Genomic DNA, 17,838 nt, shown 5'->3' on the forward strand with positions numbered 1-17,838 from the left:
GCTACTTTCGAAATGAGCAAACTGTTCCCTCTCGGAGGAAAGTCCGCTCATTTCGAGCGCGTGTGAAGGTAGGCGGGGCCCGCGACGGAGACGTCGCGGGCTCCGCCGCCTGGAATGGACTTAAAGGGGAACCCCAACGCCGAAAAAAATCGGCGTGGGGGTCCCCCCCAAAGTCCACAACAGACCCTTGTCGGAGCACGCTACCCGGCCGGCCAGGAAAGGGGGGCGAGCGAGCGCGCCCCCCCTCCTGAGCCGTACCAGGCCGCGTGCCCTCAACATGGGGGGTGCCTTGGGGAAGGGGGGGCCGCGCGGCCCCCCCACCCCAAAGCACCTTGTCCCCATGTTGATGAGGACAAGGGCCTCTTCCCGACAACCCTGGCCGTTGGTTGTCGGGGTCTGCCGGCGGGCCCCGCCTACCTGTACACGTGCTCGAAATGGGCGGACTTGCCTCCGCCTTACGTGGGCGAGTCCGTTCATTTCAAAAGTTGAGCGAACTGTTTGGCAAACAGTTCGCTGAAACAGTCCGCTCAAAAAGTCCCGTGTGTGGGCAAGTCCGCTCATGCAAATTTTGAGCGGACTGTTGCGGCAACTGTTTGACGAACAAAGTTTCAGCGAACAGTCCCCGCGTGTGTACGCGGCCTAATAGTTCTTTTATAAAACACAACAATTTCACTTTCAGGGCCCATTCACATCTTGTGTATTAAACACAACATTTTTGGCACTTTTTTTCCCCCATTCTGATTTCAATGCGCTGCCCTATGTGCAACAAATGAGGCAAAGTAGCTCATAGGGCACTTTGGTGTGTTGAGGGGTGTGCGAATTGTACTGCCCATTTTGCCGAGTTGCATGTCTTTGCAAATAGCAAAATGGGAGTTTTCTTTGGCGTTTGGGGTGCCGTTAACAATTCATGGCACCGAAAGCATGACTAGATGATTTTAGGTGTATAAAGTTGGCCAAACACTATACAATCTGATGGTACAGAGATTGTACAAACTCCTTTAAATTTACCGAAACTATATAATAGGAGAACACACCTATCTATCCAATCTTGCGCTACATAGTTGATGGCGGATCTAAAGGAGATTGTATTGTTTATAGTGAGCTTTACTGACTTCTAGGGACACGTCTTCTGTTTTCAATACTACAGCTCTGCACCACATAGACTTATGTGATCATTCAGCTCCTGCACACTCTACCGAATGAACTAAGCAAGAAGAAAATAAGGTACAAAACAGGTGCAGGAGACACTGACTGTATATTGGACGGTGAACAGTACATTGGGTGTGTTAATGAGATCAGCTTAGAGTTGCCACCTCATCCCCTTAAATCCAAACATTAATTACACAGGTTTGGGGGCCTATTTATTGCAGGTAAGTGGCTAAGTGGATTTAATTACCACCTTTATTAAAGCCAAACAACCTGTATAATTACAATATGTTTTCGGTTTTAAAGGGATGAGGTGGCAACCCTAGGTCAGCTGCTGAACTACTTACTGACTCACATCCCATGTCCCTGGACAAATACCAGGAAGTAATGGAGGAGTTTTCAATAGAACAAACTGGACACTGAGGTTAAGCCTGTCCTAGAATATATAGAAAGATTTTTCATTTCTGCAACAGAGGTACCGGTATTTTAATTGGTATATTGGATTGGTACACAGAGAAGCTGAAATTTAGGGGAAAAAATAAAGTGAACTTAGCCTAAAAAATTTTTTTTATATTATATATATATATATATATATATATATATATATATATATATATATATATATATATCCTTTTTGAGGCTCCCTATTACTTTTTTCTACGCTCTAAGGGCTCATGCACACAGGACGTTTTAAAAATGACAATGCTACAGCAGAGTTTAGCTGCGTGTTTAAATTACCGTTATTGCGCTTTTTTGGCATTAGCGTATTTCAGTATTTTTTATTTTACTTTTTTTTTTTTAAAACACCTAAAAACCTCAAGCGTGGCTTGACAGGTTTAGACGCATATAGCTGCATTTAGATGCGGTTTTCCAGCTCCTGAAAGCACAGGCTGCCGTTTTTTCTCTACTGTCCCTAAACGCTTATGCCTCCAAACGCCTCTGACAGTTTAGATGTGTATTGACACATAGGCCAACATGGAGGGGGTTTTAGAAGCAGTTAAAAAAAAAGTCAAGCGCCCCTAACAGCAGCTGTAAAAATGTCCTGTGTGCATGAGCCCTAACAGAAATATATGCGGGTCGTTCTTCCCACAATATGCACAATTCAAGAGCCTCCTTAACTCTGTTCTGAGAGCCGCTTCCACGCTGAAGATACATTCAGGCCAGACGCATTCGTTGAAACAACAGCCTGAAAAAACGCAATTTGCCCTGGTTTTAACAAACCTTAAATGGGGGCACCTACTCAGAGACCCCACTAACAGAATTTAGCAACATATTGTCAACCTTCTTAAACCTACCACCAGAAGAAACTTGGCTTTGCGTCCAACATGGCTGGATGCATACTACCAAGGCGATCCTGGGTGAGAATTAGAGGGAGATCCAATTAAAAGTTCTGCACTAAGCTCAACAGGTCTTTGATATTCCCCCTAAATCCCAAAATGCCACAAACAGCCCAATGCATACATATGCTTGAAATTGCCCCTTGACTAACTTAGTGACATTTTCACCACTTTTATGCATACCAAATGATACCATGCCAAAAAACTGAGTTGCCTACACTCCTGGTGATTGCAAAACAGCCACTCACCTCTCGGCCTCTCATGCACCCTATCAGTTTATCGGTCCAACCAAACTCATTAGGTGGGAAATTGCACTGAACATGTGCTGAGGCATAAAATGGCCAGTGCTTTGGCAACTGGGGAGCCGCATGTGCCATGTATAGTCACCAATATAAGTAAATGGTTGTACGTGATGTGGCTGTGCTCAGGTAAACCCCAGTGGTTTTTGAATCAGTGTTTACCCGGGCATGCGGCTCTTCTCCCCAAACATGAAAGCAGCATATTCAGGGACAAAAGCCGCACATGCTGATAAACTCTGATGTAAAAGATATCAGCATTCACGCAACAGGTGCTGTACAGCCATTTACTTGTATTTGTTGGCTGTACAGCACATGTGGCTCCTTGGGCATTGTCAGAAAGCCTCAGGGACTTTATGTCTTGGCAAACTGGAGCTGCTAAATATCCATTAGTACAAGGTCTTATAAGGGTTCTGAACAATACTTTTTCTTCAATACCATTTGTAAAGTCTTTAACACCCCTTGCCAACCGCCCCACATATGTACTGCAGGCCTTTTCTGCAAGAAATCACATACCTGTACACGATTTTGCTGTTGCGGGTCTGTGTTGCCCAAGCACGCCACCAGCTTCCGCTATGATTGGACACAGCGGGAGCCAATCAGTGAGACCCGGCGATTGTTCCTGAGAGAGGCAGAACGGCGGTCTGCCTATATAAACAAGGCACATCGCCATTCTGTGACAAGGGAAGACAGAGATCCTGTGTTTCTGTTAAGCAGGATCTCCGTCTTCCCACAGTACAAGCACTTCCCCCACAGTTAGAAAGCACTCCTCGAGACACATTTAACCCTCCGATTGTCCGTGATGTTAACCTCTTTCCTGCCAGTGTCATTAAAGTGGTTGTAAACCCTTACAACACACTTTGACCTACAGGTAAGCCTAGATTAAGGCTTACCTGTAGGTCCAAGAAATATCTCCTAAACCTATACGGTTTAGGAGATATTTGCCCAAAGGCAGGCACCGTTGTCTACGGCGCATGCGCCGTAGACAGCGGCGCGCAGGCGCACTGAGCGTGGCATCTTCAATGACGGAGATGCCGCGCGTGTCGGCTCCTGTGCGCATGCGCGGGAGTGACATCATTGCGGCTTCGCCGAATGACAGCGGTGGAGCTGCGAGACCCCACCGAGGAGATGGATGCGCCGGACTACAGGGGACAGCGGTGACTTCGCTGGCTCCTGTGTCAGGTGACTGACACATAATGGACTACTATGCGACCCTGACTAACTGGCTCACCCGAATCTGCCGATCCAGGGATAACAGAGATTTGTCCTATTTGGACAGTATCTTCCTCTTCAAGACTCTAGTGTAAAATTGCCAGTACAGTACCGCCTTGAAGGAGGCTACTATGAGGCCCAGAACTCGCATGCAGAAACGCATCGACAACCACCTGCGGTTCATCAACAACTTCAAAGTGGCTTTGAGAGTCTGCAGTTTGTCTGAAGGGAGAAATACTCTCGCTTCCACGGAGTCCAGCAGTAAGCCTAGGTACTCCAGGAGCTGAGTTGGCACCAGCACTGACTTCTTGAGGTTCAACACCAACCCAAACTCCTGTAGAGTTTGCATGGTGATCGCCACATCCTCCCTTAATTCTGAGGCGGAAGCTAATCTCAGAAGGAGGTCGTCTAGGTAACCCACGATTGCGATCCCACATTGTCGCAACAAATGCCAAAATTGGAGCCAATACTTTGGTAAAGATTAAGGGCGTTGATCCCAGGCCAAAGGGGAGAGCCAGAAACTGGTAGTGCTCTTCCCCCACTGCAAATCGCAGAAACCTCCGATGCCTGAGGCCTGGCCTGGCCTGGGACTACGGAGCGAACTGATTCCATTCTGAACCTTTGTACTTTCACAAAGCAATTGAGGGCTTTTAGGCCCAGAATTGGAAGTACCCCTTCCTTTTTGGGGACTACAAACAGATTGGAGTAGAATCCCTGAAACATTTCCAGCTTTGGAACAGGCACCATCACCCCGCGTCTGAGCAGGTCCCTTACTGCCCCAAACAGGGCCTCCCGGTGAGCCGGGAGTAAAGGTATGCTGGAGGGAAAAAGAAAAAATGTTTGGTGGCCAATAGAGGAACTCTATCTTGTAACCCGATGAAATCAGTTTGCAGACCCATTGGTCGGACAGCCGAGAGGCTCACCGAGCTGCAAACTACCAAAGGCGACCCCCACCTGTGTGCCGGGCGGGGGAAAACCTTCATGCGGTAGCACTTTTGCTCGCAGGCTTGCGAGACCAGGGATGCTTTAGTCCCTAAGCAGTCGCCCTGTCGGACTGGGAGTGCTTACCTGACGTCGCGGGCGGACAAAAAAAAAAAAAGAAGAAGACTCTTGAGCGGAAAAGGAGGGCCCTTGCCTGTGGTGTGGCTCCTTACCCTTCTTGGATTGTGGGAGCAGCGTGCTCTCCCACCTGTGACATTCTTAACAATGTCATACAGCGAAGCTCCAAATAGTCGCTCACCAAGGAAGGGCAAATCCGTCAGAGCTTTTTCAGATGCCTGGTCCACAGACCAGCATTTCAGCCAAATCAGGCGCCATAGCACCACTGCTGATACCAATGCTCTGGAGAGCAGGGGAAGTGTATCCAGGGCCGTATCACAGACATACTTAAGGCAGAGCCACCAGCTGGTCTGCTAGTTCTACGTAGACTGGAGGCGACTTGCTTCGCCAATTCACAGTGCAATAGTTTTGCACACTCAGTAGGGGTCTGCGACACCAATGCTGTGGCCGGTACAGGTCGTAGCCCTGATCCCACTTCCGTAAACATGGACCGGGCCACCGCCTCGGCACTCCTGTCGGTAGGGTTCTTAAATGCAGGAGCCCCTTCTACCGGTATCGTGGTTATTTTATTTAACCTGGATACTGGGGGTCAACAACCAGGGGCGTTGTCCATTTTTTAAGGAGGCTCTCTTCAAAAGGGGTAAAGCCCCGCCATCCTTTTTGGGACTGAAAAGGTCCGTTGCGGGCTTCCCCATTCCTTGTATATGAACTTATCAACCAAAAAATATAAAGCTGCGCTAAAACTTATAAACGACAAAAATAATATTGTGACATATTAAATTCTAGTATCAAATACTAGACAGTGTATACTATCAGAAATTGTGCAAAAAATCATCAAACTTAAAACACATAAAAAGTCCAAGGGGAAGAGAAGCACAAAGAAATGAATTCAGTCCATTGAAGTGACTCTTTAAAAACACCCTTCGGATGTATAGCAGGTGCGCCCAGAGAGAAAGTTTTATCCACCACCAAATTCAGTGAGGCTTACCAGCTGTCAAGATCTCTTTTTAGGGAGATCATACAAGCTTAAAAACAAAGCGATCGTTCCTGGTCTCTCCAATGGGTTCTGCTGGCGTCTCCAACTCTTATAACTCCTTCTTAGAGCGTCTCACATTCCACCATAATTGTTAGGTAAAAGAAAAAAGAAAGGCTCCCATAGCATAATTCCGTATAACATTTTAATCCGAACGTAATAAAAAGCAAAACAAACTCACAGATTTCCAGCTGAGTACAAGCGTATGTATAATCACGAGCCGACCGACTCTCTCCTATTAACACTGCCCGCCCTTCCTGGTCAACGGGGAATCCGAGCTCGGAAGTGGGCGGTTACGTTCTTTGCCAGTGAGTATTTAAGGCGGTGGATCAGCGCGCCGCCCGTACCCCAGGAAGAAGTCATTTTTGACGAAACGACGCAGGGTGAGCGGCGTGCTGACGTCACCGCCATTCCCCGTTGACCAGGAAGGGCGGGCAGTGTTAATAGGAGAGAGCCGGCCGCCTCGTGATTATACATACGCTTGTACTCAGCTGGAAATCTGTGAGTTTGTTTTGCTTTTTATTACATTCGGATTAAAATGTTATACGGAATTATGCTATGGGAGCCTTTCTTTTTTCTTTTACCTAACAATTATGGTGGAATGTGAGACGCTCTAAGAAGGAGTTATAAGAGTTGGAGACGCCAGCAGAACCCATTGGAGAGACCAGGAACGATCGCTTTGTTTTTAAGCTTGTATGATCTCCCTAAAAAGAGATCTTGGCAGCTGGTAAGCCTCACTGAATTTGGTGGTGGATAAAACTTTCTCTCTGGGCGCACCTGCTATACATCCGAAGGGTGTTTTTAAAGAGTCACTTCAATGGACTGAATTCATTTCTTTGTGCTTCTCTTCCCCTTGGACTTTTTATGTGTTTTAAGTTTGATGATTTTTTGCACAATTTCTGATAGTATACACTGTCTAGTATTTGATACTAGAATTTAATATGTCACAATATTATTTTTGTCGTTTATAAGTTTTAGCGCAGCTTTATATTTTTTGGTTTGTGTTTATTGTGGGTATCTCACATTGAGTTGCAGCAAGAATTTACATTGTTATTTTTCATATTACTTTTAGAGCTTGCCTCACTGGTTTAGGCCTTTTTTGGATTAATCGAGTAACTTTTGGACAGCGCTGTTTTCCAAAGATTTTTATATGAACTTATCAAAATAAGTCGGATACGGAAACACCTTAGGTGTGCCGGCCGGTTTAGGGACCCAAAAGGGGCCGACACCTTGGCAGAGGATCCCGCTACATCCTGTATTTTAAGGGTATCCTGCACAGCGGTGATAAGTGCTCCAACTAGTGTTTTTTTCTGCGCGGACCTAGAATCACCCGAACTGTCCTGGTCAGCATCCTCTGACACATTAGAACAGGGGCCGCCAGTCACCGCGGGGCCCGAGTCTGAATCGGAGCTCTCCCCGGAGGGGGGGACTTTACCCCCCTTGCGCCCACATGCTGCCTTCACCCTGGCAACGAATGTTTCCAGGACCACCAACAAAGCGTCCCAGGCCACTGCACTATTTGCAGGGAGATCTTGGGAAGAAACGTCAGCTTCCGATGCCATGCTGACCCACCCTGTCTGCCACCCTTGGGGACTTAGGACAAGGTGCTCAATCCCACCCTCCTAGCTGCTAACAGACTGAGGGGCCCCACCGCAGGACTCACCACTCTGACAGAGTGCTGCGCCGTGCTGTAGCTGATCGCTGTGTCAGTCACAACTGTCCAGGAGTAAAAAACACGCTGTTCTGAGGCACAGGAACCAGCGCTGGGGAGAAAAACCATGCTGAGGCTACAAGAAAAAGGCTGCCGGCCATTCTTGTATAGTGAAAAAACCACTAGGAAAATGGCCGCTGGCCATGCTGCTCACAGAGACTAACAGAAAATGGCCAACAACCATGCTGTACACCCTTCACTAGGCAGAAAAAAACTGAGCTGCAGGAAGCAGGCTGAGGGGTTACAGCCAGAAGGACCACCCCCTGGGCAGAACTGTACAGTTCTGTTTTCACATGCATTACATGTTCTGCCTAGTCCTCTCCTGAAGGTGGTGTGGTTAACCCTACGGTCAACATTTAATGGAGCTGTGTCCGTCAACTAAAGAGAAATAGAGAGATAGATATATAGAGATGGATAGAGAATAATAATAATAATATTATTATTATTATTATTAATAAATATATACACATACATACACACATATATATATATATATATACCGTATATACTCGAGTATAAGCCAAGATTTTCAGCCTCTTTTTTGAGGCTGAAAGTGCCCCCCTCGGCTTATACTCGAGTCATCGCTGTCTGCCCGCTCGATCAGCGTGTCGAGCAGACAGACAGCGGCCATTCTATCATTCAAAAGCCGCGCCTCCGGCTCCGCCTTCGCCTGTGATAGGCGGAACACTGAATTTCCCAGCAGCCTGTGTTCCGCCTATCACGGACATCGTATCATCCTCGTACTACGGACGAGGATGATACGATGTCCGTGATAGGCGGAACACAGGCTGCTGGGAAATTCAGTGTTCCGCCTATCACAGGCGAAGGCGGAGGCTTTTGAATTTTACAATGGCCGCCGAGGCGCCGACGAAGAGGGCACGGGACGGAGGCAAGGCAAGGCACGGCACGGGACGGGACGGAGGCAAGGCAAGGCACGACACGGGACGGAGGCAAGGCACGGCGGCACGGCGGCAAGGCACGGCACGGGACGGAGGCAAGGAGGCAAGGCACGGGACGGAGGCTCGGGACAAAGGCTCGGGACACAGGTAGGCTGGACACACACACACACACACACACACACACACACACACGGATGGATGGATGGAGACACACACACACACAGGGATGGATGGATGGAGACACACACACACAGGGATGGATGGATGGATGGATGGATGGAGACACACACACACAGGGATGGATGGATGGATGGACACACACACACACAGGGATGGATGGACGGACACACAGGGATGGACGGACACACAGGGATGGACGGACACACAGGGATGGACGGACACACAGGGATGGACGGACACACACACAGGGATGGACAGGCATGTCTCACCCTCGGCTTATACACGAGTCAATAAGTTTGCCAGTTTTTTTGGGGGTAAATTGGGGGCCTCGGCTTATATTCGGGTCGGCCTATACTCGAGTATATACGGTACATACATATATATATATATATATATATATATATATATATATATATATATATATATATACATACATATATATACACACACACACACACATATACATATATAAATTTAACTTTCTGTAAAGTCCTGGACAATTTACAGTGAGCGATTTACAGCCCCAATTTGCGGTCCTTCAGACTTTAGGGGGGCTGGACAGTGTCCAGTGGGAGTAAACAGTGCCCCATTGTTGGTGTCAGTAGTAGGAATTATGCCACATTGTTGGTGTCAACGGCAAGAATAATGCCTCAAGGGCCAGATAAAGGCAAGCAAAAGGACCACAGTTAGGAGATCACTGGTCTAGGATAACACCTCCTACCACCAGTACACCTCTGTATTGCATAAAGACAAAAAGCAAGAGCATGATCATACCCAGAGAGGCATGGGACCCATGTCCTTCAATAGACTTCAAGAGAAAGATTTTGGGGCGAGTATAACAAGCCTATTTTCTTTCCAGTCTGTTGAAGGATACATGAAGTCATTACTTGCCTGGATTTTCAAAAGCAGTGCAAGGTCGGATAACCCAGAAAACAAACCACTAAAGGGGCCACCCATAAAAAACATCCCCAGCAAAAAAGGTCAGAAACTGCTAAGGTCATGGAAAATGGAGACTTGTAGACACACGTTCTCGAGCTTCATAAATGCTAGAAGTTTAACGGTGAAGAGAGGTAATGGCAACTCTATTGGAACCTATGCAGAATTTCTAAGCTTGAATGAAGACAGAGCTTTCAGGTCAAAGAAAGGGTAAATGCTCCCTCTGATCTTAGAGGCTAAACAGGTTTGGAGGAACAATACCCGAAACTGTTCTGCCACCAATATTGAGGCAATGACACCCCATACAAGAAAGCCCGCTAGGACTGCACAGGAAAACTACTAATCTGTGCAGTGACAAGAAGGTTGGAAGATAATCCAAGATGGAGGTAGACTTTGCAGACTGAGTCTTATGCTGCGTACACACGATCAGACTATCCGGCAGACTTAGTCTGGTGGACAAACCGCCGGAAAGTCCGCCGGACTTTCTGAGCCAACGGACCTGCCCACACACAACCGGACTTTTCCGGGGGACTAGGTCTTCCGGACTTTTGGCGGGAGCCCACCGTACTTTTAAAATGAACGGATTTTCCCGCACACGGAGAAAAGTCTGTTCATTTTGAACGCGGCTCCAGGTAGACGGGACTGGCGCAGGAGGTCAATGTCGCCGCCGAAGGCGGCGAGATTGGCACGTTGCTGGCCCCGTCACCTGGTATGGACTTAAAGGGGAAGCCCTACGCCGAAAAAACGGTGTGGGGGTCCCCCCCCCAAGGCCCATATAAGACCCTTATCCGAGCACGCAACCCGGCCTGTCAGGAAAGGGGGTGGGGACGAGCGAGCACCGTGCGAGTCCCGTGTTTTGTCATTCACACTGGCGCTGTCAAACAGCGGGCAGATCCACTGCAAATCTGTCTGCGATTTTAAAAAACACTGTAGTGTAAATGCAACCTTAGCAAATGGGTCTCTATACTTAGAAATGTACCTATTCATGTGGATCATGAACATTTTATGATGCTACAGTGTTCATTGACTGATGACAACATATTAGCATTCAGTTAGACTTGGTTCAACTCACCATGCAAGTCACTCTATATACTTATATATAGAAATTCATAATTTCTTAACTGTTGAATTTTCAAAGCTTGTAGGAGTTGTTTTCATTGTACTATGACTGTCCTATGAGGCTTCAGAACCCTTGACCCTCTGTCTGGATAGTGCCAATTAGCCCTGTACTGATCACATGCACCCTCCCAAAATAAAAAAAAATAAAAGTGAAAACTCCAGCAATACACACCAAACTGAGCATGTGCAGAGTGCCTACAAAGGCTCTGTCTTATCAGGAGAAGGCTTAGGGACAGTGGAAGGAGGAGAGGGAAGACCAGCTCTGTTTGAGGCCTTTTTATAAAATGTGCAGGATTAACCCCTTAGGTCCCACAGTGTGTACAACAAGCATGTTTTACTTCATATACAGACTGATTTTACTTTTTGTGGGTTTAGTAACTCTTTAAAAGTGGTATTAAGCCCAAAACCAAAATGTAATATATTGCAACTTGCTAATTATTAAAATGTGGTGTCTGCATTTGTTTTCTTTTTTTTGGGCTTTTTTTATGTCACTTGGTGATCTATCCAGTAACACACCTCCTTGTCTTAGTGTGTCTGCATTCTAGATGAAGAAGTAAAGCACGTGCCTTTGGAGAACAGCATGGTCAGTCTGAGGGCGTTACATAAATTAATAAAAACTGACCATTGCAAAAAGTGCTAAATGGTTTGGCCCAACCCTCTGTTACTTTGTCTGGACAGCTTGGTCAGTTATAGGAAAACAAAAAAAAATTACAGACTTAATAGCTAGACCACCAGGTGAAGATAAAGGAAAGAAGCCTTTAAAAAAGAAAACAAATGCAGCCAGCACATCTAAGAATTGGTAGGCTGCATTTTAATACATCCTTGTTTTTGAGTTTAATACTGCGAGACTTATTTACAATATACCATTCAAGTACATTAATCTCCAGTAATAATTAATTTACCATTGGTGTATTATTACAGACCTCAACAATATATAAAGGCAATATGTCCTTCAATCAAACAATTAAAAGAATAGGAAAGTAAAGTACTGAACATGTGTCCTTGCTGATGACACACTACTGAATCCTACTGTACAGTATGTGTACACAAGCACAATATTGCACTGTATACAAAGGGCCCTGTTGGCTTCCATGATCTTTTTATGATTTTAAATACGTTGTGATTTTATGGTTATTGTTGGACAGCGTTGGTTGTCAGAGCAATTACAGGGCTATATATTTTTGAAAAATGTTCATTCATACTTTTTTGCGAAATTGAATCTTTTTGAAATGATGTATCCCCAAATTCTGGCGGTATTAAACCCCCCCAAAAAATTTTATTATATTGTAGCTCACCAATCATAAGATGCGGTGGCTGCATCAGTTTTTTTTGGCCTTTTCCCTTCTGTTTTCACCTGTGACCTCCTGTATTACACTGTGTAATGTAAAAGTATGTAAAAAAAAAAAAAACTGCTCCTAGAGGGGTTTAACATTTTGCCTATAGAAACAACTATGGTTATCTTATGAATCCATGCACATTAAGTAGTCTAGAAGATTTTTTTAGATTAAAGTTTAGATGTAGAAAAACCCCTTCTGTTTAGCGTCAGAGTTAAACGCTAGTACAAAAAACTATTAAAAATTCAAGTTTTTTCCTGCCAAGAGAACCGACGATATTTTTTACACTAGTGTAGATGGAGCCCTACTGGCTGGATCACCAGATGAAAAAAGAAGAAAGCCCAAAAAAGGAAACTAGTACAATCATCACATCTAGGAATTGGTAAGGTGCAACATTAAATATATATATATATATATATATATATATATATATATATATATATATATATATATATATATTTTTTTTTTTTTTTCTTTTCTTTTCTTTTGCGTTTAATACTGCCAAGCATTCACATATTCTTAATTTTAGTGCACCGCGTAGAACTAATTCCACTTTACAAATATGAAATTTTAAAGAATTTCAACATCTTAGGTTTCCTTAATTAGAACACAGAATCTGAACAGTTAACTTACCAATAGTCCTGTTGATTTCCATAATAAAGTACTTCTCAGGCGTTTTACAACTAAAGTCATAATTTACAGTGCTTCCAGAACGAATTATCAGGCTTGACCTGTCGCACTTCTTTTCAATGCAGAGGAAGCAGGGAGATGGTGTTGTATTAATAACACTTTTGATACTGATGGTTATGTTGTCTCTTGCTTGTAATGAGATGGTGACAGATTCTGTAAAAAAAAAAAAAAAAAATAGTTAAAGTATCTCTATATCAAAACAAAAGAAAATTGTGGCTTTACTGTACACTTTAATTCTCAGTATTTACAAAAACACATTTGCTCTTTCCATTGTTTTTATAAATGTTATGTATATTATTTATTGTATTTGTGCATTAGAAGTGTGGACAGAAAATCCAGATTGCGAGGTGTTTGCTGCAGAGTCGTTTCAACTGCCATTCCCAGGGCTTTATTCTTTTTATTGCAGACTTATCCAAATTATTCAGAGAGCTGACTAATGCCGCATACACACAACCGGACTTTCCGGCAGACTAGGTCCGAGTGTCTTCCCGACAGACATTCTGAACGAATGGACTTGGACACACACAATCACACCAAAGTCCGATGGATTTGAACAGGATGATGTATGACCGAACTAGAATAAGAAGTTCATAGTCAGAAGCCTTAAGCTGCCCTAGCGTCGCTTTTCATCCGTCAGACTAACATACAGACGAACGGATTTTTCGACCGGATTCTAGTCCGTCGGAAAAATTTGAAACATGGTCTAAATCCAAAGTCCATCTGATTTTTCACCAACAAAAGTCCAATGAAGCCCACACACGATCGAGTTATCCAGCGGATTCGTTCTGTTGGACCTTTGCTGTCGAAAAGTCCATCCGTGTGTACACGGCATAAAGGAACACATCTGAAAATTCCAATGTATCAGACCTAAGCTAGAGAACTAAATGAAAGCCATTTACAATATACAAAGTTTAAAAAGGGCTCATGTAACAAAGAAAAAAACAGAGCCAGAATTATTTCTCAACAGTTTTGCATAAACCACAGATAACAAAATATTCATATACTATATCACACTTTGCGATCATAGTGCAATCACTTCTACTGCCAACAAAGATGAGGACATTCAGTAGCATATTAGAAGGGATCACAGCTTTCACAACCTGCATTGAGCTTAGGCTAACAAAGGCTGGAGACAGCACTGTTCTTTATAGTCCCACCTATTGCTTATAGCAGCATTTAAAAATGAACTAAACCCACATTATAAAAAATATATAAATAATAATAATAATAAAATAAAAAAACTCCCAATAATTGCTGCATTACATGCTGTTCATACACACTCACGCACTATAAAATTAGTTTTCTGTATTCTGCAAAAAAACAAAAACAAAAAATAAATAAATAAAAACCTGGTTGATCCTGCTGTTTTCTATCTCCACCTTCTGTCCATGTCCCCAATTCAGCTAGGGTCTTTGCAGAGCATTGTTGGCAGCTCTGCACATGATCAGTTTTCAGTGAGTTTCTATGCCAAGTATTTCCTCCTGATCACATCCAAGCAGACTATGTGACTATAGTCACACACATGGGCATATACACAGAGGTAAATGACAGCCCACTAGGACAGAGGGGGACAGAGGGAGACAGAGGAGAGCTGCAGATGATGGGAGGCACCTACTCTGACCATGGTGTCAGAGCTCAGCAGCCCTGATATATCGTGGTCAGCGTACAGAGGGGAAGGTAGAAACTGGTAGAATCAGCTAGCTATTTCAGATAATACAGGGATCCGAATGACACAACATGTATAACATGCTTTAAAAAGGAGCAGGATCCTTTTTTTTTTCTTTTGGGGGGGGGGGGGGGGGTTAACAAATGCTTTATTTTTACTCCGAATTAGGTACACATTTTTGCCTGAATTTGGACCTGAAACAGAGACAAAGATGCACAGAACCCTCCTGCTCTACGTTCCTTGGCAGCCCCAGAGATGTGTGAAAATAATTTTCTTCATTTTAAACAGACTGTGGGAGGAATTAAAATTGCTGTCTGGTTTTTTATTTCTGTTTGCAACACCACTGAGGGGATTTTCCCACACTTCCTGTCACTGACACATGCACAAGAAACAGGGCGGTGCAGCGGTCTCCAGGACAGAAAGGTAAAGACACAAGCCAGGCTATGCTTTTCCATAGACACAGACACACAGACACCCCCCCACCCCCCACCCCCCCCCCAGATCAGCTTCGGCCCTCTCTGCCCACAGGATGTAATTGACAACAGCTGGCAGAAGGGTGGATTATGGTAGACAAAGCTGGATTGGTTGGATGTGCAAGCATTTTAAATGACAACCCACCATACAAAAGGTGGGCATTATATATATAAAAAAAAAAAATGCACAAGGAGGGGTGACGTTCAACTTAAAGGGGTTGTAAAAGGTAAAAAAGTTTTTTTCCCCTTCTTGCATTCTATGCATGAAGGTGAAAAAAACATCCGACAGTGCGACCCCCCCATCCCCCTTGTTTTACTCACCTGACCCCTTGAAAGTCCCGCGCTTGCCCCCGACGTACTCTTCGCCGCTCACCCTGGCCATTGATTGGCTAGTGTGAAAAACAGTGCAGCGCTTAATGTATAACACGTGACTGAATGTAATGAAACAATAAATCAAGAAAAAAACTTTCAAAGATAATGTTTCCAAAAAGTAAAACATCAATGATAAACAATACACATGTGCATATTGTGCAATAAACAAAAAATTAGTTATTAAACCAAAAGAATGGTCAAAAAAACACTTTTAGAAGGACAAATAATTCTTTAGACTACAGCTTAATGCTGTGAAGCACAAACTTGTGATTAAGTGAGAAAAATAAACAACAAAATTGAAAAACAAATCAAAACAAGTCCCATGCTTTGGATAAATGAAGTGATTTACAAGGCCCCATAAATGTGAAGATATAAGTTCATTAGGTGGAACGTGAATGGAACTTTATAGTTGAACGTGAATGAAACTTTAAAATTGGTCCCAGGTATCACTGGTATAGGTGCTTGACCACGTAAATTCTTTCACTGTACAGTTTAAGTAAGTAGTAAAGGCTTACCAGAGCCACCTTTAGTGTGCGCAGATACGAACTCCCCAACTGTTGGGATCGGACAAGATCGTTCCTCCGACACTCCTCGTGTGAATGGATGACTCGAATCACCTTTCCGGATAGGAAGGTAAAGAATGACCCACACCTTCGGGTGTTCCTTGAACGTCGTCCGTTCCGGTCCGTTCGAAAAATGTTCAAGTTGGCGTGTCACCAAATGGATGAAAAAGGAAAAAAGCACCCAATCGTGTGATAAAGTCTAAAACACGTGTACTTTATTTTCCAACCAAATAGACGTTGAAAGATACAGATGACTCAATGGAGTCGTATAAAATTGAACGAAAAGAATTGCTAGCAAAAATATAAAATAAAGCGGATAAAAATAGCACGAGATGTAGACGTATCTACCCGACGATCGTTTCGTCACAGATTGACGTCATCAGGGGTACGCCCACACCCTCGTGCTTAAGGTTTAAATAGCCTATGGGTGAGGTAGGGAGCCCTGCCATAGGTGCAGACCAAAACGTCCGTGCATAATGGGATTAACCCACAAATGACCAGTCCCTTCGGAATGGTTACCACATATAGAAAAGAAGAAAAAGGGAAAAAAAACGGTCAACGACCAGTTAATTCAAATAAAGTTCGAGTACCATCATAACTAAATGGTGGGACTCAAATATACAATAGACTAGTAAAAGTGACCACTGAAAAATACAAACAATGAGTCCTATGATAAATCACCTTTGTTTGACAGATGGCCAAATACAATAATGGTGGCTATCTAACTGTATGTATGTCCCAAAAAGGGTAACTTAGTTCAAAAAAAATAATATACGAAATGTATATGTATACAATACATGCGTATAGATTACCATAAAAAGAGAGAGAGGAAAATTACCATAATATTGAGGTGGGGGCCTAAACAGCATTAGCTGCCCACCATCACCCATAGTCCAGTTAAAGAAATACATGGATGAGACATAACCAACAGGTTTAGAAAGAACATTACAATCACTCTATTATCATAAAATATAGTTTACATAAAAAATCATATAAACTACCTGGCAAACATTGCTACAAAAATACAAATAATAATAGTGAAAATAGTGTATGAGACCCAGACTGAATACAAAATCAGTACAAAAAAAGGAAAAAGGGAATATTAAATCAACTGTTGTTAATAAAACAATTAATGTCCCATTCGACGTTGAGCCCCACTTTTGGCATGATGGGACCCATTTTTTGCAAGTGAAGGGAGTGGCCATGGGAGCAAAATTTGCTCCCAGTATGGCCAATCTCTTCATGGCAAAGTGGGAGGAGGATATAGTCTTTAGTGACAAACCCCCAGAACTAGTCACCTGGAAAAGGTTTATCGATGACATCTTGTTTATCTGGGATGGTGACAGTTCATCGGCAGAGCTCTTCCTGTCCCATTTAAACAACAACAACCGTGGGATAGTTCTCAGCTATGTCTCAAGCCCCATTAATATCCAATTTTTGGATTTGAATATTTCCATCCGGGATAATAATATAACTACCACAACGTTTTTCAAGAAAACTGACAGGAATAGCTATATTCCACTCGACTCCTGCCATCATAGGTCATGGCTCTCAGCGGTCCCTAAGGGCCAGTTCCTTCGCTTAAAACGCAATTGCACTTTCAATGAGGATTTTCTTAAGGAGGCACTAATCTTAAAAGAGAGATTCCTAGCTAAAGGTTACAACAGTGAGTCCCTTGACTCCATTATAATGGAGGTCAACAGTAGGGAACGTCAAACATTGTTAGCTGAGAGACCACCCAGGACTGATAACATGGACAACTATGGAGTTTCTTTACTCACAACGTTTTCCAGCCAGCATTGGGCTGTGAAA

The 17,838-nt window shown here is 43.9% G+C and overlaps 1 protein-coding gene across 1 annotated transcript in view; it reads right to left on the reverse strand.

Annotated features, from left to right (window-relative positions):
- Positions 1-17,838, reverse strand: part of CDCP1 (CUB domain containing protein 1) — a 173,194-nt gene that overhangs the window by 105,378 nt on the left and 49,978 nt on the right. The window contains exon 2 of the mRNA XM_077491587.1: positions 12,896-13,105. Coding sequence (XP_077347713.1) covers positions 12,896-13,105 — 210 coding nt within the window. The remainder of the gene's footprint in view (positions 1-12,895; positions 13,106-17,838) is intronic.

The sequence above is a fragment of the Lithobates pipiens genome, unplaced genomic scaffold (assembly GCF_037356315.1).
Source record: "Lithobates pipiens isolate NorthernLeopardFrog02 unplaced genomic scaffold, aLitPip1_a1.2 Scaffold_19, whole genome shotgun sequence".
NCBI classification, from domain to species: domain Eukaryota; kingdom Metazoa; phylum Chordata; class Amphibia; order Anura; family Ranidae; genus Lithobates; species Lithobates pipiens.